This window comes from Terrapene carolina, unplaced genomic scaffold (genome assembly GCF_002925995.2).
Source record: "Terrapene carolina triunguis isolate 2854851 unplaced genomic scaffold, T_m_triunguis-2.0 Scaffold130, whole genome shotgun sequence".
Lineage (NCBI taxonomy): Eukaryota > Metazoa > Chordata > Testudines > Emydidae > Terrapene > Terrapene triunguis.
In genome coordinates, this window is record NW_020664481.1 from 449646 (window position 1) to 476519 (window position 26874).

The 26874-nt window shown below is 49.5% G+C and overlaps 1 protein-coding gene across 1 annotated transcript in view; it reads left to right on the plus strand.

Moving 5' to 3' along the window:
• Positions 1-26874, plus strand: part of CDH22 (cadherin 22) — a 94940-nt gene that overhangs the window by 60635 nt on the left and 7431 nt on the right. The window contains exons 8-9 of the mRNA XM_026652774.2: positions 10862-10983; positions 11533-11650. Of these exons, the coding sequence (XP_026508559.1) occupies positions 10862-10983; positions 11533-11650 (240 nt within the window). The remainder of the gene's footprint in view (positions 1-10861; positions 10984-11532; positions 11651-26874) is intronic.

Sequence of the window (26874 nt, forward strand, 5' to 3'; positions counted from 1 at the left end):
GCCGGGGCCGCCCGGCGCTGGGGCTTGGCGCTGAGGGGAGGGGGCCGTGAGGAAGTGAGGATCTATACAAACAGGTGGCAGAGTATTTCCCCATTTTTCATAGGCAAGTGCTTTGTACTAAACACATCACAAGACTTCCAAAGAGAGGAGACAAATCCACACAGCTCCTCCTTCTGCCCTGGATCAGGTCCATAGCTCCCCATGCTAGTCACTCAGCCCAGGGAACCAAGGGACTCCCCATCCCCCTTCCACTCAGGAGCTGGGGTAGTGGTGGTTTTTCCGACCCCCTGGGCTCTCCATGTCTGCTTACAGTCTGTTTGACCTAACTGTCTCCCTCCTCAGTCCTGTCCCTGTCTCCCTCACTCCCTTTTCCCCCTTCTGCATTTCCTGCTCTTAGATCAAACACCTGCCATTACCACCAGCGACGATAAATTAAAAACTGAATGCATGGCACTAATGTGATGTTTTCCAGCACCAATCCCACCCCCCCACCCCCCAACCCTGACCCGATGTCTGGCTTGTCTGTTTAGATTGCGAGGAACTTGAAGCAGGAACTCTCCATGCATTGATATGGGGCCCTGATCCCGACTGGGACTTTGAGCGCTACTGCGCTATAAATGAACCACCAGACATGTTCACCTGTGGGATTCCCGGAGCACTCTGTGTGGCTGGGGCCACACCTCGGTCACCGTTCTTCACAAACGGTACATTCACATCAGGGAATAGCAGGAAAAGCAGGGATGGGCCGAAGGCCACACACCCATAACTCTCCAAGTGTGGCTGTGAATATGGACTATTTGAGGTGAAGACAATAGGGTCAGATTCTCTCTTCCAGAAACAAGCAAAAAGCCCCTGTTCCAGGGTTGCCTGTCTGTGCCAATTGGCAACGGGCAGAATATTTGGGCCCTGGTAACTGTGCAGCCAACCAGCAAACCTGGGAATTGTTCAGCAAATCTGGCCGAGTGTTTGCTGAGATAAATCTTCATTTCACACACAAGCTGTTTACCTTCCTTAGGCTAATATTTGTGATTCTCTTCCTGCTTTCCTCTCTGCTCATGTAAAATGAGGAGGACTTGACTGCTGTGTCCACTGCTGGTAATTGAGATGATAAATCTTCCTGCTGGAGACCGGCTTTAATCAGAGCATTGTGTTTGGATGCAATTTAATTACTCTCATGTCGCTGAGCTAGGGCAGGACTCAGGGGAGGTAAGAGCCATTTATACATTACTTGGTCTTACATGCTGCTTCCACTCACTCAGGAGCCACGTTTTCAGCTCCGGACTCTGATTTTAGGTGCCCATATTTAATACACGTGCATTTGCTTGTACCTGCAAATGTGAATGTGCAAGCAGCCATTTGCCTGCAGAGTCAGGCAGTTGCACTCATGTCTGCACTTGTGAAAAATGGGTACGCACTCACTTGTTCTAGCACCCCTTTTGTGCACACACTGGCAGGCCAAATATTCAACTCTAAAATTCTACTGTATGTCGTTTTGATTTTCCTAATCCACTGAGATTATGGGTGGAATAAGAGTTGCTCCCTCGTGTATCTGGCTTCTGCGGTGACATAATAATCCTGGGTTTATTTCAAAATCAGTTGCTATGGAAATGATAGTGATGTCACCATTTCAGCATTGTTGCAGAAAAGACATATTCGATCATCCAGTCTACTCAGCATGATGATAGGCCCAGTGTTTCCTGAGATTCAGGGCTGACAGAATGGGCTGCAGAATCTGTGTCTTCAGAGATGTGCTGCAGGAGCGGAGCTTCCTTTAAAAGAACAAGGACAAACGGTTGCAGAGAAACGTTCAGAGCTTGGTCTGACTGTAACTACCAATGCCTGAGTCTGGAGGTAGAAGTTATCACAGATCTAGCTGAGCTTCCCCCATTGGATACTCACTAGACTGCTCGGAGGGATCCAACTGCTAAATCCCACAAGCTCCCATCTGGCTGGGGCAGGGCAGAGTTTAGACACTGTTCCAGGCTCCGGGCCTCTCAGCACATCTCCAGGTACTGACACCCCTCTTGGCAGTCGGGACCCTGCAACCAGTTGCCTGCGCCCTGAAACTAATGCTGTCTGCCCCAAGCCTCCCCAACAGCTCTTGCACGTTCCCCAGAATTCCACCAAAGGTGTGAATCTTCTGGTGCACAGATTTCCTCGTATGGGGCATGTGATAGTGACATGTACAGACTTTGCAAAGGATTCTAAAACACCATTCATCATCTGGATGATGGCAAATCCCACAGGGACGTAGCCTCCTTGCAGACCGAGTGCTGCCTGCATGAAGCTCTAGCTCGATCCTTAAGGTGACCTGGCTGTACACTGAGTCCATGTCCATCACTGGCAGTCCTCTCACGCCACTGAAGCTTTTTGGCAACCAAGTGACCATCGGTCATGTAGTGGCATTCCCTGGGAAACACATTTCAGAATTTGTTGGTCTTCCGTCAGTTGAAGACCACTATCATGTCCCCCCCCCCTTAATCTTCTCTTTTCCAAACTAAACATACCCAGTTCCTTTGGCCTTTGCTCCTATGGCTGCATTCCAGCCCTTTGATCATCTTTGTCGCTCACCTCTGGATCCTTTCCAGTTTGTCTACATCCTTTGAATACAGCGGTGACCAAAACTGGATACAGTACTCCAGCTGAGGCTTAACCAGCGCTGAGCAGAGCGGTTCCTCAAATCATCATAGCAGTGCGAATATTAAATAATTCAGTTCATTGGCGGGTTGAATCCGAAGCCTAATGGTGGCAGTTTTGGTGTAAAAAATATTGTTAGTGGGGATAATTTTAATTAGAAAAGTCCCAACTAGCATGTTTATCCACCGCTGCTGGATGTGGTGGGGACCTGTGGGGCAGCTGGTTGCTGTCCAGGATTTCTGGGCTGTGGAACTAAGAGCTCAAGCCCACATCAACAAAAACCTCCTATCACTTTCTCTCCTGCCAGCAGGTAAGAAAAGAGGAGATGCCTCTTCTCATCACTGCCAAAAGCCTCAGCTACCAAAACTTCCAGCTTCCGTCAACAACAGCCTGCAGAGTTACTCACCATCAGTACAAGAATCTGCTGCACATAGAGAACCAGGGACAGCATGGAATAATTAGAATTTAGTATCTAAATAAATAACACCAGGAAAACTGCCCTGATTGGGTTATTTTCATAATTTAAAAAAATCTTTATTTTGGAATTTACTTGAAGCTGAGAAGAAATGTCAAAACGTGCCTCAGAATTCAGCACCATTGTGCTGGAGGAATTGGGACCAGGCCTTAGAACTGGGTTCCATGTGCCTCAGTCAGTGTGACACAGTCCCTGTCTAATGTATGTTCCATCCAGGACTTTTCCATTGCATGAGCATTGGACCTCAATGGGGCCATGGAAGACAGCAACCCATGTTAAAAGTGCACAGAGCAAAGTAATATCCTGCCTATCCTGGGTCTCCAACGATTTATCTGGGGCAGGGAAGGAATTAGAGATTAGCTTTTCCTTTCAGTGCACTTCTGCTGAAGGCGAATATTGTTGCAGAGCATTTCTGCTGGAACTGCAATGGACTCAAGTGGATCTGCAAATACTTCTGCCCAGGTTGGCAAAGGCAACTGCCAATCCCAGGTCCACAGCTCCTTCACTGCACTGCTGGGTTTCCATCATCTCGCTCTTGCTCTGTGTGTTTTTCCCGTCTCCTTCCTCAGTCTTTTCAGATTAATGGCATTCAGACTCCTGGAGGAAATGCAGAAAAACGGCATGTTTAATTTTAATTTAGGAAACCGTTTAGGTAGCAGCCTAGTTTCCTTGCTGCTGTCAGTCAGGTTTTCTCAAGGCTGACATCAATTAGTTTAAAAATATTGAATGTAATTTTGCCTGACACAACATATTGCAGCCACTGCAAAATATAATTTATTTTAGAAGAAGAAATAATTAAACTGATTTGCATGTCAGTCAGCTGAGCTGGAACACAGAGCAGAGTTGCAGCGGTGAAAGATGAGGCTCTTTTTAAACTGATCACGTCTTCCTTGGCATGTTCTGCCCCCTCAGTCCTGGCCGCTGATGACCAGCTGCTATTTCTGTTTTCTGTCAGCTCTGTTTGATGATGTCATACTTCTCTGCCTTCTCTTGCTCAGATGGACGGTCTGGCTAATAGCATGAAACTGTGGTTCTTTCTGCCCGTGGGTCTGTGTGTGCATGCGGCTGTATACACATAAGCACGTGGCTATGCCTTCGTGGGCATGTCTGCATATGTCTCTGTGTGTGTGTCATTCCGCACGTATAGAGACACTGCGTGGGGGTAAGGGGTGCTACAAAGCTCTTTGGAGCACTGGCATGTGAGGTTTGGAGTACTTAGGAGGAGTGAATCTTGCAGTTCATTACACATGCACTGCAATAACATCTTGATCCCACCCACCCCAGACCATTGTTGATTCTACTTATACCCCATAAGTTACAGAAAACATATCAGGAGAGTTTTTAAAATATCTGTTGAGGCTGCTTTTTATATTCCCCCCCTGTAAAACCAGGTGCCTCAGAGGGAGAGGAAAGTTTTGTAAAGAATACATTTTAGTAACCCCTTAAACAGCTGTTTTTTTAAAATACATTACAATGTTCTATTCAAAGGCCCAGCAGGTAGTGATGCAGCAGGGCCAAAAAGAAAAGAAATACCACGTGTCCTATGGAAGGGTCTCCAAAGATGATGCTCCCATTTCTAGCCCCAGTGTTTCTTGAGGTATCAGACCCAGGGCCTCAAGCTTCAGTGATTTAGGGTGATTTTTGGGGGGTGGGGGGGAGGGGCGTGGAGGAGACCTTTGTGTGGCCGGTGATTTTTTTTTAATGGCATGTCTTTGAAGCTGCTCAGAGGCATGGAATGTTATTGATAGCTCTGGCGGAGACGAGTCCGCAGGCAGAGGAGAGGTGAGACCGACGCAGGTGCTCAGTAAATGTATCTTAGCACATGGATATCTCCACCACCCATGCACAGTATATTTCCTCAGACTCCTTGTCTTTGCGGCTGTGATGATAGGAGGAGTTTGTGCTGTTCTCTCTGACTCTAAATATCAGCATACGCTGATTGCAACCTCAGCTAAAGGGCCGCAAGCTAGTTCCATAAGGATGGCAGTGTAGGAAACATGCTGTCTTCTGACTGGTTTGGAAAGATTTAAATATCCTGGGTTAAGATCTGGCTCCTTGGGGTGCACATCTGTCTTTTTCTTAAACGTGTCTGTGCAGTGCCAAGCACATGGTATCTCTAGCACTGTAGAAATACATAAGAATGATTAAGAATAGTCATGATAATGAATGCTCTGTTGCCCACTAATTGTGTGTGCTCTGAATAGGTGATGGGAGTCAGGGTAAGGTTAGGAGGGAGATGAGGAGAGATCTGAGTGTCTCTCTTCCTCCTCTCATCCTTTCTTTCTGCCTTTTCTCATCTCCTTCTCTGTATATCACCTTCAGGGCAATGCCAGCTCACTTTAGAATCAAACTGCAGGGAAAGGTTATCCATCTTTCTGCAAGAGGAGCCAGGCTGCTGGGGAAGGAGATAAAATGCTCTCACCATATCACTTGCTGGAATCAAACCCCTCTCACTCGCTCGCTCATTTATCCCTTCAGCTGGAACCGGACACACCTCTTTACCACCCCCTCAGATTTTCCGCCTCCCAGCTCCCTCCCCACCCTCCTGCCTTTAGCTTCCTTTCTTCCTAAAAGCAATTGCAGTTTATTTCGCTGCACTAACATGCTCTTAAAAATAACAAATTGTTCCAGGCTTTTAGTCACGACTTCTGCCTCCTTCCCCCCAAAACACCCATCTAATCACCAAAGCAGCAGGTCTGGGTGAGCGGAAGCGATAACAGGAGAGCAGAGAGGGGGGCGAAGGTGGGCTCTGGGGAGAGGGTTTGGGTTCTCAGATAATTATGGAGCCTTGCTCATACTTCTCTCCCCCGGGTACAACTCCACCTGACTCACAGACCAGAGTTAATTTTATCAACAAACAGGCAGCAGGCTCCTGCTTTAACAACAAGCAGTGCTCCCTCCCATGCTGGGCCTCTCCAGAGTTATAACTTCTGGGGGAACAAAGGAGCCAGAGAATGAGGGTGGTTCATTTCTGGAAGCATGTGAGGCGCTTTGGAAAGCATTAGGCCCTCAGGAGTGATTTATAATATTATAAAGAGGGATTAATGTACCTTTATGGTGCGTGCCATGGGGCAGAAACAAGCAGGAGCAAATCAGAGCTCCCAAGCTACCTACAAGCTACATCCCACATGTATGAAGCTCACACAGCTTATCAGGCAGAGGTAAGTGCAGGAGCTGCCTGGCGCAGCAAGGCGCAGAGCTGCTGTTTGGGCTCCGGGGGAGTCAGGGGGGTTCGTTTGCTCATCCTGGAATGAGAGGGTTGGCTCAGGCTGTACAAACCCATGGGTAACGCAGTCATATTAGAATATGTATGTAGTAGCAGAAGGAGCAGGTGGACACCAAGATGGGCTTGTGATGCTGGCAGACCAGGTGCCAGCTCATGCCAAGGTCCCCAGGTCTCCACTGAACCCTGACCAATACATGGGTGGAGTCAGTCCGGCTCACCTGGGTGTTAGTCTTGTTAAAACAGGAGTTGGAAGTATACGAATGAGTTTAGTGTTTAGACTGTATTGAAGGCTGGGGCGTCGCTGCCTGGATTAATCTCACTTATAACATCCCATAGTGTAAGGTAATGCTTGAGCATTTGCATTGTAAGCCGTTGTAACTGTAACTCTCCAGGTAGGAGAGGGACATGAACCAGTGTGAAATGCTGGTCTCCAACAGATGTTATGTCCTGCCCGACAGGGAAGGCCCAGCAACACCAGATGGACTGAAGTGGAATGTTAGAGAGACACAAGAGTTGCTGCTTAGGCTAGGTCTACACTACAGCGGGGGTCCGACCTAAGATACGCAACTTCAGCTACGTGAATACCATAGCTGAAGTTGCGTATTTTAGGTCGACTTACCTGGCTGTGAGGACGGGGGAAAGTCGACCGCTGCTGCGCTGCCGCCGACTCCGCTGCCGCCTCTTGCCGCGGTGGATTTCCGGAGTCGACGGCAGAGCCGTCGGGGATCGATTTTATCGCGTCTTCACTAGACGCGATAAGTCGATCCCAGAACATCGATTGCCTGCCGCCGGACCCTCCGGTAAGTGTAGATGTACCCTTACTCTCCCCCTGCCCCCCATCTCATGAAGACGAGTCTTGCAAGTGAATTCCTCCCATCAGCTGAGTTTGCAGCTCAGAACAGAAGGGGGGAATGGAATTAAAAGCCCCTAACAATGAGGAACTGGATCTCATTGCTCCTTGGACTCTGCAGACAAGGTTTCTAAGGCATAAGCAAGAGATCCCCAGTGCTCAGCCTGGGTTAGCCCTAAATGACATCTAGAGCCTGCTTATTGTAGAAGCTTGTTATCTTTTGAAACGTGAGGTTGTAACTCCTTTGTGTGTGTGTGTTGACCTGCTTTACACTTGAAAATAACACTCATTTCCTTTTGCTATGTAATAAATTTGTATCTAGTTTATTATAGGATTGGCTATGAGTGTGTGGTGTGCAGTTGACCTGGGGTAAGTGACTGACCCTTTGGGGCTAAAAGCAACCTGAATATTGCTGTGATTCGTGGTGCAAGCAACCAGCTATCACAATAGTAGGCTGCCTAAGTGACAAGATAGACCGGAGAATCCAAGGGGCCTGCCTGTGACTCCATGTTTAGGCTGATAGAGTCCCTGAGCAGTGTACACTTGGTAATAGGTTGGGGAAATCTATGTGCAGAACTCACAGCCAGTTTGGAGTCTGTGTCCTGCTTCCTAGCAGTGCCCTGGGGTTGGCACAGCTGGAAAGAGTTCAACGTGGCATTCGAGGAGTGCTGCGTGGCTGCACCAGTTCTGCCAACCCCGGCTGGGGAGGGGCTCGGAACAGCAACATAAGAGCGGCCATACTGGGTCAGACCAAAGTCCATCTAGCTCAGTATCCTGTCTTCTGACGGTGGCCAGTGCCAGGTGCCCCAAAGGGGATGAACAGAACCAGTAATCATCAAGTGACCCATCACCTGTCGCCCATTCACATCCTCTGGCAGACAGAGGCTAGGGACACCATCCCTGCCCATCCTGTTTAATAGCCATTGATGGACCTACCCTCCATGAATTTATCTAGTTCATAGTCTTGGCCTTCACAACATCCTCTGGCAAAGAGTTCCACAGACTGACTATGCGTTGTGTGAAAAAATACTTCCTTTTGTTTGTTTCAAACCTGCTGCCTATTAATTTCATTTGGTTAGGGTGACCAGATGTCCCGATTTTATAGGGACAGTCCTGATATTTGGGGCTTTTTCTTATGTAGGTGCCAATTACCTCCCACCCCCGTCCCGATTTTTCACACTTGCTATCTAGTCACCTTACATTTGGTGACCCCTAATTCTTATGTTATGAGAAGGAGTGAACAATACTTCCTTATTTACTTTCTCCACACCTTTATAGACTTCAATCATATCCCCCCTTAGTCGTCTCTTTTCCAAGCTGAAAAGTCCCAGGTCTTATTAATCTCTCCTCATATGGAATCCGTTCCATACCCTTAATCATTTTTGTCATTTCTGAATCTTTCCAATTCCAATATATCATTTTCGAGATGGGGCGACCACATCTGCACGCAGTATTCAACACACCAGGGTCAGACATGGGGCAGGTCTCTGAGGGGGCAGAACCAAAGAACCCCTGGAGACTTATCGCCAGTCTGAAATGCAGCTGAGCCCTGTTCCCTGTCTATGCACCCCTGTTCTGACACGGGCATTACAGCCTCAGGGCCTGGAGCACCAGCTCTTGAAATGGCTAATGCTGACCAGGGCCGAGTGAAGCCGAACTGATGGATCTTCCCACTTGTGCATCTGGGTTTCTCTCCGTAAGATGGGAATTGCCCCAATGTTTAGTTGCTCTGGAAGAATTTTTACATAACACTCCCCTTCTTTCCTTGAGAGGACGAGTGATGGCTCTGGGAGAGAGAGACTGAGTCCTCCCCACAACCTGGCATGCCCCGGAGACCCCAGTGCTGAGTGAGTGGGGAGTGGAAAGGCCTTTTCTGCCCCTCTTTGGTTCAGCATTTATTTGCAACCACTTGGAACAGCTGTGAGCTGCTATGGGCCGTGGTGTCTGCTGCACACTGGGGGTCCCTTTCCCTAGAGCTGGGCAGTGCTGTTTCCTCCGATCTCCGACTCCCCGCCCCGTCAGACTGAGGGAAGGGCCTGGATGAAAGCCAGTTGGCTTAAATACCAGCCAGATACGGCAGAGGTGTGATGCTTTTTGGCAGGGGGAGAAGCTTGAGGAACTGGTGAAATGTGTGAGTGAGGGCATCTGCTCAGCTATTGCCAAAGGGGTTCGTCATCCCGGGCTCTGCCCAGCCTGAATGTAATGGGGAGAAATGCCTCTGCCAGGAGTTTGCATTCTCTTCTCTCAGACTTTGCCCCAGCCATCAGTGCCTCGAAGCCCTGTGCTAGATGACCACAGCGAGCTGGCCCTTGGACTGCCTTAGAATCTCTCTATCCAGGACGTACATAGCTCCCATCATCATCATATCTGGGGCCTCCCAAAGATTTAAAAATAGAATTAACGTTGGCAACCTCTCTCTGTCTCCCACTTGCCAGTCTGTTGGGAGCACAGCTTGACTGGTTTATAGCATTGATTTTAACAGTGCGTGTGTGTATCTATGGGAAGAGCTTATTGCAGGAAAACTGAATCTCAGAGCTGAGTTTTGCATTTAGCTCCGGACCTGGTGAAACTCTTATCTCTTGTGGCACTGAGTTCCATAGTCCAAGTCTGGCTCCTATAAGGACATACCTCCTGCACTCACAAGCCTCCCGTTAACAATTAACAGCTTCCTGGTTCCAGTGGGACGTAACTATCCTGGAGGTCATGGTCAGAGACAGTGGTTATCTCTGAGATCTAGGTGTAGTCCCTGGACACCATCTGTAAGTGCACTGTCCCTTCCCCCCCTCCCCCACATCCTTCTGAGCAGGGCACACTCATGCAGACACATTACCTGTGCCCGGTGCTCTGCACTGGCTGCCAGGTCACACCCAGGTAAGATTCCAGGTGCCAGTGATTATCTACAAACCCATCATTCCTGTAGAGCTCAAAGTGAACTGGATGCTTCACCAGCAATGCACACAGGAGCCCTGGGGCCAAGGACCTGGCATTCTAACGAATGTCCAGGCACGGGCTGGGGAGTGGGGAGCAGCAGGAAGGGAAGGGACTGAATGTGACACATAGAATGGGGTTTGTTAATGCCACGATTTTTGTATTGATTTGTAACTCTCTCCCCTTCCAACTGCACTTTCATTTCAGCTTTACTGAAGTTTCACTGAGGTGATGCCTTCAGCCCTTGATGGTCTAGTCTCACAGATCCCCTCTGCCTATGCCCACATCTGTCAGTCTCAAGAGTGAAGCTTGTGGGAGCTGGCCAAGGGGTAGATCTTCACCATTGGATCAGTGGCAGGTTCTTGCCACTGGAATTCACATGCACCATAAAAGCTAGCGCTTGCTGACAGAGGCACCTTGTTAGCTGCAGTGCTGCAGTCCTCAGCAGTTGAGTCTCACACATGGAAATTCGGCTGGTGCTGCTGAGGGATGCTGTACAGATGCTGCTGAACTGTGGGGGAAACGTTTGCATCACACTTGAGCTAATCTGCGTACCAGGCAGCTGGAAGGTGTGTTGATGGTTGTGTTAGAAATCGAATAAATACTTAGGGTGGGGCTCTCAGACCTGGGGAGTCACCTGTGTGACTGACCACAGGGGTTGCTGACAGAACAAAGAGATGGGATAAGTTCCCTGCTGCTGGCAGAGGACGCTCACCAACGACGTTGTGTGTTTGTTTTGTTTCAGACAATCATTCCCAGGTGTCTAGAGCATCTCTGCGTATCCGAATCCTGGATGTGAACGACAACCCACCCGAGCTGGCCACGCCGTACGAGGCTGCGGTATGTGAAGATGCCAAGCCCGGCCAGGTAATCCGAACGCCTGGCTCCCAGTCAGCATTGTGCCACGTGCAGTGTTTGCGTGTGAACGTCTGCATTAGGCCTGGCACATCCTGACCGGGTGTCTGTGTCTCTGGGAAGCGCACGCAGCTGTGAGGCCCATGGTGAGGCCCGCCTCAGGGTTAAGGAGTTGACACTGTTCTCTGACTGCTCAGGTCGGGACAGGACTTCACCCTGATGGAGTGTGACTTTGGGGAGCAATTTTCTTCTCACAACTACTCTGGCAGCCATGCTTGTGGAGCTGCGACTGCCTCTCCCTCGAGGAGAGCTGACCCTTCAGGAAGAGAAGGGTGCTGTGTGCCCGGGGGCGGTGTGGGTGGGAGCAATGCCATTCCCTTCCTGCCCAGCTGCAGGTGCGTGGAAGGAGCTGAATAGCTGAATCTGATGGCACTGGCAAAGGTTTTCCATCCCTCTCTTGAGGGAGATGCTGCCCATTCCCAGTGCTGCGAGGAGCCCCCAGGCAGAGACCTCTCCCTCAGCCCCAGGGAAGCAGCTCTGACCTCTGCTTTCTTCTTGTAGCTAATTCAGACAATAAGTGTCGTGGATCGTGATGAGCCTCAGAGTGGCCATCGCTTCTACTTCACACTGGCCCCGGAAGCCACTGACAACCACCACTTTTCTCTGCTGGATATCCAGGGTGAGTCGTCCTCCTTCCCACTCATCAATTCCCTTCTGCCCTATTCTCCCTTCCTCTCCAGTTGGTGGCTGCATGGCCTGGGACCTGTGCCAAGAACGGGGAGCAGGAAAGGCTGGTCACCTTGGGAAGTGCTGTGTGATGCAGCAGGCTCCCCGGACTGTTCCCCCGCAGACCTTTCACCTCCGATCGGTGCAGATCCAGCCCTTCTCGAGCAGCTGCCTGAGCCACACAGGCCCTTCTTAGGAGCCTGTCCCACCAGAATTCTTTGCTGGCAAAGACCAGGCGCTCTCATGAGCCTCTTTGTGTCTGGCTGCTGCAGGCTGCACCTCACTCCTTCCTAGCCAGCAGATTCTCAGCTGCTGTTAGCTACTCTGTGGCTCTGACGTGATGGGGGGCCTGTTTTCCTTTCTCAGTCCTGCAGAGAGAGCACAGCCTCACCATTATGTATATTTGATTTCCCCCACACGCAGTGAAGCAGCCCCCACCCAGAGCAGAGACACGCTGAGCAGAATAGCAGGCCATGCCCCTGGAAAAGATGCACTGAGAGGCTGGGGGCTTCACCCTACACGATTAATCGCACTGTTAATAATAGAATACCATTTGTTTAAATATTTTTGGATGTTTTCTACATTTTCAAATATATTGATTTCAATTACAACACAGAATACAAAGTGGACAGTGCTCACTTTATATTTATTTTTTATTACAAGTCTTTGCACTGTAAAAAAAACAAAAGAAATGGCATTTTTCAATTCACCTAATACAAGTACTGTAGTGCAATCTCTTTATCATGAAAGTTGAACTTACAAATGTAGAATTATGTACAAAAAAACTGCATTCAAAAATAAAACAGTGTAAAATTTTAGGGCCTGCAAGTCCACTCAGTCCTACTTCTTGTTCAGCCAATCGCTCAGACAAACAAGTTCGTTTACATTTGCAGGAGATAATGCTGCCCTCTTCTTGAAAGTGAGAACAGGCGTTCTCATGGCACTATTGTAGCCAGCGTCGCAAGATATGTACATGCCAGATGTGCTAAAGATTCATATGTCCCTTCATGCTTCAACCACCATTCCAGAGGTCATGCGTCCATGCCGATGATAGGTTCTGCTTGATAACAATCCAAAGCAGTGCGGACCAACACATGTTCATTTTCATCATCTGAGTCAGATGCCACCAGCAGAAGGCTGATTTTCTTTTTTGGTGGTTTGAGTTCTGTAGTTTCCGCATCGGAGTATTGCTCTTTTAAGACTTCTGAAACCATGCTCCACACCTCGTCCCTCTCAGATTTTGGAAGGCACTTCAGATTCTTAAACCTTGGGTTGAGTGCTGTAACTATCTTTAGAAATCTCACATTGGTACCTTCTTTGCGTTTTGTCAAATCTGCTGTGAAAGTGTTCTTAAAATGAACATGTGCTGGATCATCATACGAGACTACTATAACATGAAATATATGGCAGAGTGCGGGTAAAACAGAGCAGGGGACATACAATTCTCCCCCAAGGAGTTCAGTCACAAATTTAATTAACGCATTATTTTTTTAACGAGCATCATCAGCAGGGAAGCATGTCCTCTGGAATGGTGGCCGAAGCATGAAGGGGCATACGAATGTTTAGCATATCTGACACGTAAATACCTTGCAATGTCGGCTACAAAAGGGCCATGCAAATGCCTGTTCTCACTTTTAGGTAACATTGTAAACAAGAAGAGGGCAGCATTATCTCCTGTAAATGTAAACAAACTTGTTTGTCTTAGCGATTGGCTGAACAAGAAGTAGGACTGAGTGGACTTGTAGGCTCTAAAGTTTTACACTGTTTTGTTTTTGGGTGCGGAAAATCTACATTTGTAAATTGCACTTTCACAACAAAGGGATTGCACTTCAGTACTTGTATGAGGTGAACTGAAAAACTATTTCTTTTGTTTATCATTTTTACAGTGCAAATATTTGTAATAAAAATAATATACACTTTGATTTCAATTACAACACAGAATACAATATATATGAAAATGTAGAAAAACATCCAAAATATTAAATAAATTTCAATTGGTATACTATTGTTTAACAGTGCGATTAAAACTGCGATTAATCGTGATTGGGTTTTTTTAGTTAATTGTGTGAAGTAACTGCGATTAATCGACAGCCTTAGAAAAAACACACACGAGTGACACCGACAGAAGCACTGGTGAGGACAGTGCTATGTCAGCAGGAGATGCTCTCCCATCAGCACAGAGCGGCTACACAAGCGATCTTGTAGTGTTACAGCTGTGCTGCTGTCAGCGCGCTAGTGTAGACATGGCCTAAGACATGTCAGTCTATTGCTTTTTGGAGCGTAAGGAGTTACTAGCTTACATTACTCTGCCAGTCTGTCCAGTCTCTTATAGCACCTCTGGCACTGTCTGCCATTGTTAGTGCTTCAGGGGGAGGTGGAAACAACCACAACATGCCTGGCCAATTGTTCAGAGCTGGCAGGAAAAAACCCTGCTTTTGTCTGCCGCTTGTCAGGGTGTGCCCTGAAATAGGAAATCTTTTCACACTGAGGCTTGGTCTACACTGTCAATTGAACGACAAAACTTTTGTCGTTCACAGGTGCTTAAAAAAGCCCCGCCCTGCCCTGAAAGACACAAGTTTTGCCATGGCAAGTGGCAGTATAAACGGCTCGTTTTCGGCAGGAGTGCTCTCCTGTTGACAACGCAAACTCAGCTCAGGGGTGGACGTATTTTGTCAGCAAAAGTGCTGACAAACAGCGTTTACACTTCCCGACTTTTAGCGACACAGCTGTGTCACTAAAAGCTGTGTAGTGTAGACAAAGCCTTAGTCTACCGCCAGGCCTACACTACAAACTTCTGCTGGCATAGCTCTGTTGGCTGGGGTGTGAAGAGATGTGGTCCCTGATCGACAGAGTGGTGCTGGCAAAGCCTCTTGCAGTTATACCAGCAAAACTGTGCTTTTACCAGTGTAGCTTATTTCGCTCGGGGGACTGGAATAGGCTGTACTGGCAAAAGTGCAGCTCTGTCCACACTAGGAGTGCTTTGCTCAGAATAGCTACACTGGCAAAGCTAGTGTCAACCTGGTCTTAGCCTACAAACCTCCCAACACTGTTAATAGTCTGCCAGAGTAACTGACTCAAGGGGCCTCTTGCGGCATAGGTTCCACCCGCTCCCTCTATGGTGCACTAAGAAGCATTTCCTTTCATTGGGTCTGACTGTTCTGCTCTTTCACTGAATCTCAGCAAGCGTCTCTTTGGAGGGCTTGGTCACCTGATGATTCAGAATCTCTCTGCCAGTCCCTGCTAACTCTCCTCTACCGCAGGCCAAATAACTCCGGCACTCAAGCGCCTTGCCACCTGTTCAGTCTTGCCATTTGGCTAACCCTCCACTGCCCTTCTCAGGACCCAGATGACATGACCTAGACTGCCCCTTTGCTTTACAGACTGTCAAAATAATGTTTTCAGCATTATATTTTTTCTCTTTTAAAAATACATCCCAGAATGCAATTTTCTTCTCTCCCTGCTGCTGTATGCCGGGCAGACATGCTATCCTCTGTCTGTTCAAGCTGTGTGATCTCAGCAGCTTCCGGCGTTTAGCAGAGACCGGACGAAAGGCTAGTGGGACTCTGAAGGTGAGAGCTGTAGGGGTGGGGTGCAGCTGCCTGATATGACCTGAGTCTGATGCATAAGGGAGGAGTGGAGCCATCACGTGTTGCTGCTTGCTCCTGTAGTTATCTGAGCTGCTCCAGTGGCATCTCGTGGTCAAACATAGGTGGGTCTGGTACCACTGGAGAGAATCCCATGGTGAAAAGAGCAGACATGAGTTCTCCATCCAGGGGCCCAGAGGTGCTGTCTGTGGGCACTGATGTGGTTCATTAAGTCTAGGAGACTTGCCCCAAGAGTCATTGTCTGCTATCTCTGTTAGAGCAGTATGCATCCGAAGAAGTGGGTATTCACCCACGAAAGCTCATGCTCCTATACGTCTGTTAGTCTATAAAGTGCCACAGGACTCTCTGCTGCTTTTACAGATCCAGACTAACACGGCTACCCCTCTGACACCTATCTCTGTTAGGAAATTCACACCCTCTAGGGGCATGTGGACAGCAGAACCCCAGTGTAAGAGTGTCTGGCCTCACAAAGACGGTAGATGCGTGGGCCCAATAGATCCCTTGTTGCATTTGGGGTGAGCTGAAATATTAGGGTTGCTGCATGCATGTCCTGCCTTCTGCCATTCTGAGTGTTCATTTCTGGTTCTGATGCACTGAGTAGCGTGGAGATGGGACGGGCAAGGGCCACCAGGGCTGTAATGTTGTTGGGCCTGGTCTCAGCAGATCTGGGGTCTTGTTGATAGTCATGGTCTTATTTACTGTTGATTTGGCATTAAACACTATGAGCTTCATGTCCCTGTATTTGCCTGGGAAGATGCACTCTGGAGTGGTGGAGGGTGCTGCCTGGTATCAGATCTAGTTTCCTATTGGTTGACTGACATTTCTGCTGAGTCCAACTGCGAATTGTAAGTGGATCTGAGGGATACCTGCCACATTGCAGGCTCAGCTAGGAACCCAAGTGGCTGGGGGCATCTTAAAACCCTTCTACTAAACATTTACCTTCCATTTATCCCCTGAAGCTTGCCCACTAGGCAAAGGCACCATGTTGGAGGGAGACAAAACAAAAGGTAAAGGAAGTTTTCAGAAAATGAAGCCACCTCCATTTTTGCAGCCTTCATCTCCCCATAACTTGATCCAATTTGCCTTCCAGAAGAACTCTATCCCCTCCTAAAATCCTGTCTATGACATTTCAGGCAGATTGGTTTGGTTTTGGCCTAGTTCAGAGCATCAAAATCCAGGTTGCAATTAAAAGCTTCACTCTTAACTGTGGAGAAACTAATGTCTCTTCACTGTATGTTAAATAACACTGGTCCAATTACTGACCCGAGGTGACCCTCAATTAACCTCTCTCCACTCTTGGGGCAGCTATTCATGGAGTCTCTTAGTTTTTTTTATCATCTAACCAGGTTTTAATCCTCCACAAGATTTTGCCCCATGCCCTATGTTATTTTCCTTCATAGCCTCTTATGAGGGACCTTATCAAAAACTTTTTGAACTCCAAGTAAATTATATCCACCTGTGTCTATTACGTCATTAATGTCTTCCAAATGTTCTGACAGGCTGAGAGGCAGGATTCTCCCCCATGGGAGCCAGGGCTGTTTGACACAGTCAGGTTACACTTATCCAAGCGCATTCCCTGATAGGAGGTTGCTCTGTAGCTCCCTGCATCTGCTGTGGCCCTTTGCTGCATTAGTGATTTTCCAACCTCATTTTCATGCGTATAAATATTTCAGATGATCAGAGCCCTCTTCCCCCAGTGTGTGGGCATTTGTGCTCCATGTTCATGCTGCTCTGGGCTTCTCCACCAACGGGCTTCAAACCAAGAGGAACCCGGGGATTCGGGCAGCCCTGGACTTGCTTGCACCCGGCTCCTTCTCCAGACTCTCTGCTCTGACACTGCAAGGGATTGCTGATTCCTCAGAGAGCACGATGAGGCTCACTCTGCTGGAGCAAATTAATCTGAGTGATCCCTGAAACTTTCCTTGTGGCATCTCACTAAACAAGGAGTAAAAGCCAGCATCACCCAGCACCTCTCTGCCTTGGTTGGAAACAAGCTTTAATTGCAGGGCTTGTTCCGAGGGCTGTTGGAGACCCTGGCGTACGCGTCGCTGAGCAATGGCTTATTAGATAATAAGAACCGGAAGCTGCTGGTGGATGTATTATTACTGCACTCTTTCACTCTGTCTCCCCTCCTTTGCTTCTGTCCAATTCCCCCTCTTCACCCCCCTCCCCCCGCCCCACCAATCTAATTTCTCCAGCATGCTCTTCTTTGGTTCCCTTCCGGTCCTACTCATTCCCTTGCTATAGCCTCCTTCAGTTTCTCTCTTCCCCTTCTTGCGGTCTCTCTCCCGGGCTCAGCCCCTCTTGCACTCTGTCTCCTTCTCTATATAAATATCAGTGGTGACAAACTGCTACCCACCAGCCCATCTGTTTCTTTGTACAAATTTGTAGCCCGTTTTGAAACGTGATTTATAAATATTGCTTCTGCAGCCAAGGAGTGACACTGATGGATGTCAGCACAGATGGATTCACTAAGCTCTTGGTTAAATCTTTTTGCACCTACTTCTCTCACTTCCTGTTAGGCAGCAGAAAGCAACATCAGGAGCGTAACTCATCCTCTCAGCATGACAGGGACCAAAATCCTCTCAGGAAATGTTCTCCATCTTTGACCCTGTATAAGAGTTTGTCAGGCTGAGCAGAGAGGCTCCTGGCAGAAACAGTGGGATTTTGATGAGGGACTGGATGGGATTAGGAGGCTGTGGTCAGCAGAGCATTAGATTTTCAGCTATTAGAAAGTGACATTTGTTTGCACACACCAAATGCCAAATTGTCCTACTGGTGGCAGAATGCAAAGGTGTTGTCCCTAGCTGCAAGTGGGGATCGGCATGCCTCTATTCTACTAGCTGAGAGAAGCTTCCAGGGATCCTACAGAGATGTGCTAGAGCTGAGAACTGCTGGGATATGCCTAAACCTAATAGGGGAGGGATGGAAGGTGGCCACTGAGCCGTAGCATCTAACCCAGTTAAAATTATGCTCCGCAGAAGATGGCAAAACACCAGGGAAAACGGAAGGGCCCAGAGTGAAAATTATTTCCTTTTAAAAATTAATGGCCCAGATCCTGCCCCCACTTCTGCAGGCAGGCATGGCAGCTGAGCAGCCGAGAGAGGGGCAGGATGCTGAGAGTTAATGCAGGCGGGTTCTGACTACCCAGAGTGCACCCTGTGGAGGCTCCATGGACAGCGGTTCTTGGGGCAGGCCCAGGGAGATGGGACAGTCCGCCCTTCGGATCCACAGTTAGGCATCTCCCTTGCCCCACCCCCTGCATGGGTGTGCTCTGGAGGGGGGGCTCTGCCCTCCTAGCCGAACCTCACCCCCATGGGACTATTTACATGGGCTTTGCAGAGAGGAGTGGGGCTAGGCCAATAGCTTTGCTCACAACCACTGCACACGAGCCAGGAGAAGAGGCAGCATACTGTGTGGTGAGGGCGGGGAGCCCCTTCCCCAGCCTAGAAACCCCCACAGGAGCAGAGCAGACACACTCCTGCACTCCCTTGAGTGCTTAAGGGGAGTCGGTCACCATGCCTCCCGTGGAGATGAGGTCATGGCTCAGCCCGTCCTCTTACGTACATGCCACAATTGTCAGCAGGCTTTTGGGAGCCGGAGTGCTGCAGGACGTGGTGTCTCCCGGCACCCCTGAGCCATCTTGCCTATGGCAGCATGATGGCTCCTGGGCCGCCTCCTGCCATCCCCAGAGCCAGCTCCCCCTGGGTGTTCAGGCAGGAGGTTGCTCTCTGTAATTCGCCAGGACAGTGATTTGGCCATAGTCCCCAGATGGGCCTGGCTAGTGATCGGTGACCCCAGACAGCATCCAGCAGAGGAGAGAGGACATGCAGGAGACATTACGGCCAGTGGCCATGGATGGGAGAGTGCCCAACCAGGCAGGACTCAGAGTCAGAATGACAAAAGCCCTGTCAGGGCCCAGCCCAGCCTATCCCTCAGAGACCAGGGTCTGTCCCTGCCATCCTGTCCCCCGGGGGCCAGGCGGAGCTGCACCCTGCAGTCCATTCTCCAGGGCTCTCTCCAGCACTGCATTCAATGGCCCAAGTGATGGCACTCCCTCTCGGGGGTCTCTGATATGCAGGGCTTGTCTACACTGTGCCGCAGTGGTGCCTACGGGGCCAGTGGGACAAGAGGGTGTGAACTTTTTCACTAGGAGGGTGGTGAAGCACTGGAATGGTTCCCTCGGGAGGTGGTGGAATCTCCTTCCTTAGAGGTTTTTAAGGTCAGGCTTGACAAAGCCCTGGCTGGGATGATTTAGTTGGGGGTTGGTCCTGCTTTGAGCAGGGGGTGGGACTAGATGACCTCCTGAGGTCCCTCCCAACCCTGATATTCTATGGTTCTATGATTGTATGAACCAGGAGCAAAGGGCTGACATAAAGCAAAGGAAAATGGAGTCTGAGTCTGGCTGTGTCCATGCCGCGCCACAGTGCGGCCTACAGGGGTGCGAATTGCCAGGCACACCAAAGTGTGACACTGTTTGAACAAGGGCGACTTTAACGCGAAGAAGGTACCGTTTAGTTTGTGCCCACAGCGTCCACATGGCCCAGTTAGAGCTCAGCGCTTTGGTGTGCTGTGTAATTGACACCCCCCCACCCCGTAGTCCGTGCTGTGGGGCAGCCGCACAATGTAGACATCACATTGCCTCAGGCCCCATTTTCCTTTGCTGCTGTCGCCCTTTGCTCCTAGTTTACACCCCTTTGTCCCACTCTGAACAGTTCCCCAGGCCGCTCCCCCGCCGGCACGTTCACTCTCTTAGCAGAGCTGCCGGTTCTCATTAGCTGGCTCTGCATCCTTATTCGGCCCCTTCAGCCCTCTTGGTATTTTTGTTGCTTTTCTCTGAACCTTCCAATTAATCAGCCTCATTCTGGAACTGAGGTGCCCAGCCCTGAACGCAAGATCCAGGGGCCATTTTGCAGGCCCTTCACAGAGAGGGACGATCAGCTCCCTGCTGAGATGTGATACCTCTGCATGTGCAGCCCCAAGTCGTCCACAGTAACCACCTGCACCTCCCAACGCATGGAGCAAGTGCAGTGGGGTGGCAGCAGACTGGAGAGAAGAGGCCACTCTGAGCCATGCTGTGCTAGAAGGAGATTGAAACCGGCCCTGGGACTTCATCATTGCAGCGCAGCCGCTGTCCTTGTTCTGCAGCACCAGAAACACAAGCCAGGAAGTGCAGAAGCTCCAACGTTTTACACTCAGGCCCCACTTTCATATGGGAAATGAGCTCAGCCAGCCCCACCATCCCATGCTCCAGAGCCGCTAATCCACCGGCAGCTGGAACAGCGGGCAAAGCCCCCCCTTCCTCTGCCACCCTCCCTGGAGGCTCCAGGCTGCTGGGCCCCACAGAGGGTCACTGAGAGCAGAGGGGAGAGACAGTCTCCTGCCCTCCATGCTTCAGCCCATGGAGCCTGAAAAGTCACCGAGGGGCTCCCTGCTTGGGGCACGGATGCTAGGGCTGGTCTGGAGTCTCACAGGGACCATGAGCTTGATCTATGAGGGTGTGAATAAAAAAGTGAGAGAAGAGCCACGTCCCCACAGACACAGCCTGCCCCACCCAGGGGCCAGGCCTTGCTGCGGCACATGTCCATTCCCCCCCTCCCCGAGGCGTGTGGCCCGGCCCCCAGACACGACCCACCCAGGGGCCAGGCCTTGCTGCGGGACATGTCCCTTCTCCCCCTTCCCAAGGCGTGTGGCCCGGCCCCCAGACACGACCCACCCAGGGGCCAGGCCTTGCTGCGGCACATGTCCCTTCTCCCCCTTCCCAAGGCGTGTGGCCGGCCCCCAGACACGACCCACCAAGGGGCCTTTTAAATAAGGACCCTGATTAATATTCCCATTCCTCCTGCGCTCTCCACACTCGCTGCTTCATACACACCCTCTCTGCCACACCCACTCTGTTGCTACGATCGACCCAGCTTCCTTGGCTGAGCCCTGGTTGCCCTCCAGAAATGCTGATGCTTGATCAGAGAAAGAAAGGGCCTAAAGCGAGGGGACCAGTAGGGGACTATTTGCTTTGGCTGACTTACTGCTTATCCTGTCTGTGAGAGCCAGGGGCTTTGGTAATGGTTCACTCGTTTGTATCCGCAGGGGTCACCCTGCTTTGCTGCTGCTCTTCCTGGGTGTTTGCAGGGCGCTCACTCACTTTCCTGCTGAGCTGCAAAACCGCGAGTCGGGGCAGAGCTCATTGAGCGCTTACTCACATTCTGTGCCAGTTTCTTTGTTGTATTGTTCTGACCCAGTTCCCATACAAGCTCCTATCCCACAGGACTTTCAGAGTCCATCCTGACAAAGCCACATGGGCCCTGTTCTTCTAACACAGCAAAGTGAGCCTGCTTCACTCATAGCACCATCTGCTAGCGCTGTGTTGAAAGATGAAGCTTTGAAGTGAACCTTTCCAGCGGTGCGGCATTGTTCTACACTCCTCGCAGAAGCACAGCCAGTGGGTGGCCATGTCCAGAAGGAAGCAGAACAACAGTCGAGCTGCCTAAAGGCAAAGATAGAATGGAAAAAGCTGACTTTCTGCCCCGTCCAGTCTGCGGCCTTCCAGATGTTGTCACCATCCTAGGACTCCTGCCTCTCCTCTGCTGGCTCTGCCTGGCCTGAGCAAATTGATTAGAGAAGCATTTGAGACAATTATGGCCAAAAATCATGTTCTCCAAGAAATACTAACTGCATTGGAAGGGAGAGTAGAGGGAATCTCATCTCAGCAGCCTGGAAAGTCTGGTAGCTAATACGGAGTGACACATGGAGCCTACCGACTCCAAAGCTTAGGGGCTAGACAAGCAGATGTCTCAGCTCTCTAAAGGTCTAATTAAGAGCAGCATAATGGGCGATGGAAGACTTGGAAATCTTGACAATCAGGATTCTGGGAGTGCCTGAGGATAGAGGTAACAGATACTCCAGCTCCAGTGGAGATTCCGTTACCCACTCTGCATGACATAGAAACTGATCTGACAGAGAAGGAAAGGGAGCACTTCATCCCCACCCAGGCAAAGAAAAAGGCAATGGGGCCAGAGCAATAATGATGCCTGAAGCTCAGAGAATTTTGGGTAAGGAAGAAGTAAAATGCAAACAATCAAGAATTCTTTCCCACCAGACCTGAGCCCTGCCACAGAAGTCAGAGAAGGGAATTTTATTCTTTTCAGAGAAACCTTTAAGGCAGAGGGAAGCTACAACTGCAGTATGGTTGCCTACTGACCTGGGAGTTATATACTGTAAAAAGTCTGCATGTCCTGGGATACTAAAGGTGTGGAACAGCTGTTCGAGAAGGGGAAGACAGATGCTTATTCTGGCCCGGCGAGTGCAGGAGGAGCGAGGATCTGAAAATCCAACCCGGGGATTTGATTGCTCTCATCTGCTTTCTTTTTTCTCCTATTTTAGATCGACTTATGAAAAAAGAGCTCTTGCTGCCCTCAGCAGAGTTTGTTTGCAGAAAGACTCTGAGAGACTTACCTGTTTTACTATACCTGGTTATGCCTTGTGACATGGTTATCACTTGTGTTCCCAAACTTTCCTCCTCTGTACCAGTAACAAGGGCTGGGTTCTGGACACTTTGTTCACGGCAGGTTTGGGCCCTGTTTTATTAGTCTGGTCCTCAAGGCGAGCAAGACATGGGCAGGAAATAATAGGGGAGACTCTCTGGAAAAGTGATGTCGCGTATGTGGGAAGCAATCACCCAGGTGATTAGTAGGAGGGCAGTATGTGGCAATCTGGGGACAGCACAGAAGGGAAGTGCTTGAAATGTATGATGGTAGCGGGGGGAAAAAATGGTTTGTGGGCTTCACAAGCAGAGGATGATGCATGCAAGAGTACTGCCTAGCGTGTGCCAGGCAGCAAACACATGCAAGCATGGAAGAGCCCCAAATACTTCACCATACAGATAACCTCATTGTCACCTCAAAGTTGAAAAGCTGTGGATCAAGAAGATGATTTTGACCCCTTTGGTCTATATTCACAATGATCATCTGCAGCACAGCACTGGTGGGACGGTACCTGCTGAGAGAATACTGCCCTCTGCTTAAGGCATCTCAGTTCTGCAAAGGAATTAGCAAATGTGAGGATGTTCAGAGAAGAGCCATTACAAAGATGATGACAATGGGGCCAGAGGAGAGGACTGACCTGTGACGACAGAGGGATACATCTGACTATTTGGCTATGCAACAGCTAAGGAGAGGGGCCAGGAGAACACTCTACAAATTACTGAAGGATGTAAACACCAAGCAAGGAGAGAAGGAGGGGATGTGGGGTTAGTTATGGGATTAAACTGAGAAAAGGGAAATGTGGCTGAATATCTGGGGAAAGTGCCTAATGTTGAAACTCTGAGACTGTCTAACCAGTAGTCCGGCATTGGCTTGGTGATGAGCTAAATGAACTACCAGGCCTTTTCTGCTTTTGTTATAGCCATGAAGATCTGTGTGGGTCTCCGCTCTGGATCCGGTGCTTGCTTGGCCCTGCTCAGGGAGAGAAAACAGTGTGTTAAGCAGTTTGAAATAAAGAGTTTTGTAGTCTTTTAATTTTGTCTAACTCTCTGCCACTGAGTTATGTGTATCTGTTGAAGTTCTCCGACCCTTCTATGGGCTGTGCCTTTTGGAGCTCGGTCAGGCAGCTGCCTGACAGTCTGTGTGATATTTAAATGTTGTTGGCTGCTTTTGTTTTGACTTTGTGGACAGAACAATCAAAATGCTTCCTCTTTCCTTTGTGGGGGAGTTGGGGGGTTATGGACGTAGTGATTCAAAGTGCTGCATGTGTTGTTCCATCAATATCAGAGCTGAAGTGAGTAGGTGCCGTTCACTGAGGGACTCACACGTATTTGTATTCTGTACTTATACAAATCATTTTGAAATCGGTGTGTTGTTGTAGCAGGTCTTTCTCTAACGTGAGCTGGAGCTGACTGTAAACAAAATGGGTGTTGCCAGCATTCTGATGTGCTTCCCAAACAACACTAGGAACTGGTGCTAAGTACATATTTACAAAGAGCTAAATAGGTGTCTGCCAGAGACACTGGAACAGCTCCAAAGTACAAAACTCCTATCTGAGAAACATCTCGGAGCGAGAGCTGGCCTGGCATCAGTCCCTCACCCAGATCTGGCGGTGAGCAGAAAGCCCCAAACAGGGGCCAGGGTCAGACCCACTGAGCCAAGATTTCTCTACCCCAAGTTCTCAGGCTTATTAGTAGACTTGTGCATATTCCCTGCTGGTATGTCCACTGGGTCCAGATGGGCAGAACTTCAGAGTTTCCCATGGACTGGCAAGTGTTCTATTACAATTAATATAACAGTGTGCTTCTCCATCCTGTCACTTCACAGTGCCAAGCACCTAACTTGGTGTCTAGCTAAACTGGACAGAGATGGAGTCCTAGTCCCCTGCTATGACAGTGATGTTAATATTGTTTATACCTCCCTTTGTCCTGCTACACCACAGCGAGCTGAGGCAGCAGCAGCAAGCTAAGGATCTTATTACTATGCAAGTGGTTCGCATAACAATAAACAAAACTTCACAGTCATGGCGGCTCCTCAGCATTTACTCCTACAGACAGGCTGCTGCTTCCTCTCACAGCATCCCCCGCCTCAGAGATGTCGCTTTCCGTCCCATTCATGAAAGATGTTTTATCAGGCGACCCCAGAAATGGAGGGTGCGTCTACATGGTAGTAAAAGCTGCGGCACCGAGTCTCAGAGCCCTGGTCAAGTGACAGGGCTCATGGTGTTTGGGCTGTGGGGCTATAAAATAGCAGTGTAGGCATTGGGGCTCACGTTGGAACCCCAGGCTCTGAGACACCCGCCCGCCCATGCGACCTCTGAGCCCAGCTCCAGCCTGAGTTGCAAGGTCTACACTGCAATTTAATAGCCTGCAGCCCAAGCCAGCTGACCCAGGCCAGCCCCATTGCAGTGTAACATACCCTGAGGCTGGCCATCCCACAAGAGCAACAACTTGAGAATTACGAAGCTCATGGCACGTGAGTCGCAAAGGGTGCGTCTACACCACAATGAAAGACCTGGTTGCTCGGCCACGGCCACTGATCCAGGCTCGCGGGGCTCAATTGCAGGGAGGCCTCACCCACCTTGTCACTCACATGGACACATGGATGACATATCCTAGGGGAAATTATAATATGTTGAAACATGGTTAAAAAATCAGTATCTGTCTGTGTGGTGTCTATTCAAAGGAATCCCTGTGAACGTTGGCCCTGTCTGAGTTGAGACTAACATCAGCATTATGGCATGTGCTATATGGGTAACTAGCTAATCTGTTGCCCTGTGTTTCGCATTCGGAGTGAGAGTGAGCTCTTTAAAGCAGGTTCTGTGCCCTAAGGAGAAGAGGAGATGCCTTTTTCCTGTTTCCCATGTGCTGGACATCCCAGCTGCCCCCTGCCCAGGTGCCAAAGCCTCTGGTTCCCCTGACAATGTCTGCAGTGCAGTTATCCGCTGGTAATACAGAGAACTGTGGCAAACTGATAACGGGGGGCAATCTCCCTGAAGAAAGGGAAAACGCCAGGTGAATGGCATCAAAGCTTTGTGTTGCCTGTTTTTAAACATAAAGGAGATATTACACTGTGTGTGTTGTTATCCCCCACTTAAGCTGATGTCACATGCTATAAAGGTGTGGTAGAAGGCTTTTGAAAAGCGTCTCTGTGGAATGGTTTAAATTTGGAACAGTCCATATGGATTCATGTCGGGAAGAAGCACATCTGATGCTGAATTTGTGCTACAAATACTCATGGAGAAGTTCAGAGAAGAGACAGCAGCTGGGTATGGTCTTTGTGGGCCTGGAAAAGGCGTATGATTGTCTACCAACAAAACCAGCCTGGTGGAGTTCGCAAGAGCCAGTGTGCCAGAAGGTACTTTTGTCTTACCCCGGATATGTACAGTGGTGGGACTGGCCTGGTCCAAACTAACAGGGGCTACAGGAGAGAATTTCCAGTAAGTACTGGAGCTCAGGGGTCAGCGTTGCGCCCCTTTCAGTTTGTGCCTGTCATGGACGTGATAAATGAGAAGATAGGAAGGGAGCTAGCTGCTTGGGAACATGCTGTTCGCTGAGGACTCAGAGATGTGTGCGGAAGATTGTGAGACCCTACAAGCCAACTTTGAACAGTGGCAACGTAGTTGTGAGTGGGCTGGGCTTAGAGTGAAGGCTGGTAAGACCGGCTGTGCTAACTGCAGGAGGAGGACTCACCATAAAGGACATCACAGGCCGATTGCCTAGAAGCGTGAAAGTATTTAAATACCGGGGTCAGTGGTTGCTGCTGATGGTGACCTCCTGAGTGATACTTGGAACAAAACCAAAGCTGCGTGGTGAGCGTGGTGGGGGCTGACCCTGTTAGCCAAATAGGGCTCGTTTCCCCCCGGAGCTTACCTAATTACACCAAGGAGGCACGGAGAGACATAAAGACAGGTACCAGGTTCTTTATTTGTCAGTCAGCTGAGAGGGTGCACCTCGGCTCGTGCCAGAGGAGACACACCTTACATGGGCGACATAGGCCCTTTTTATAATCAGTAACAAACAACTCAGTTCTCATCCTTTTTACGTCATTATGCTGACCAATAGATAACAGGTTACACAGAATACATATTATTT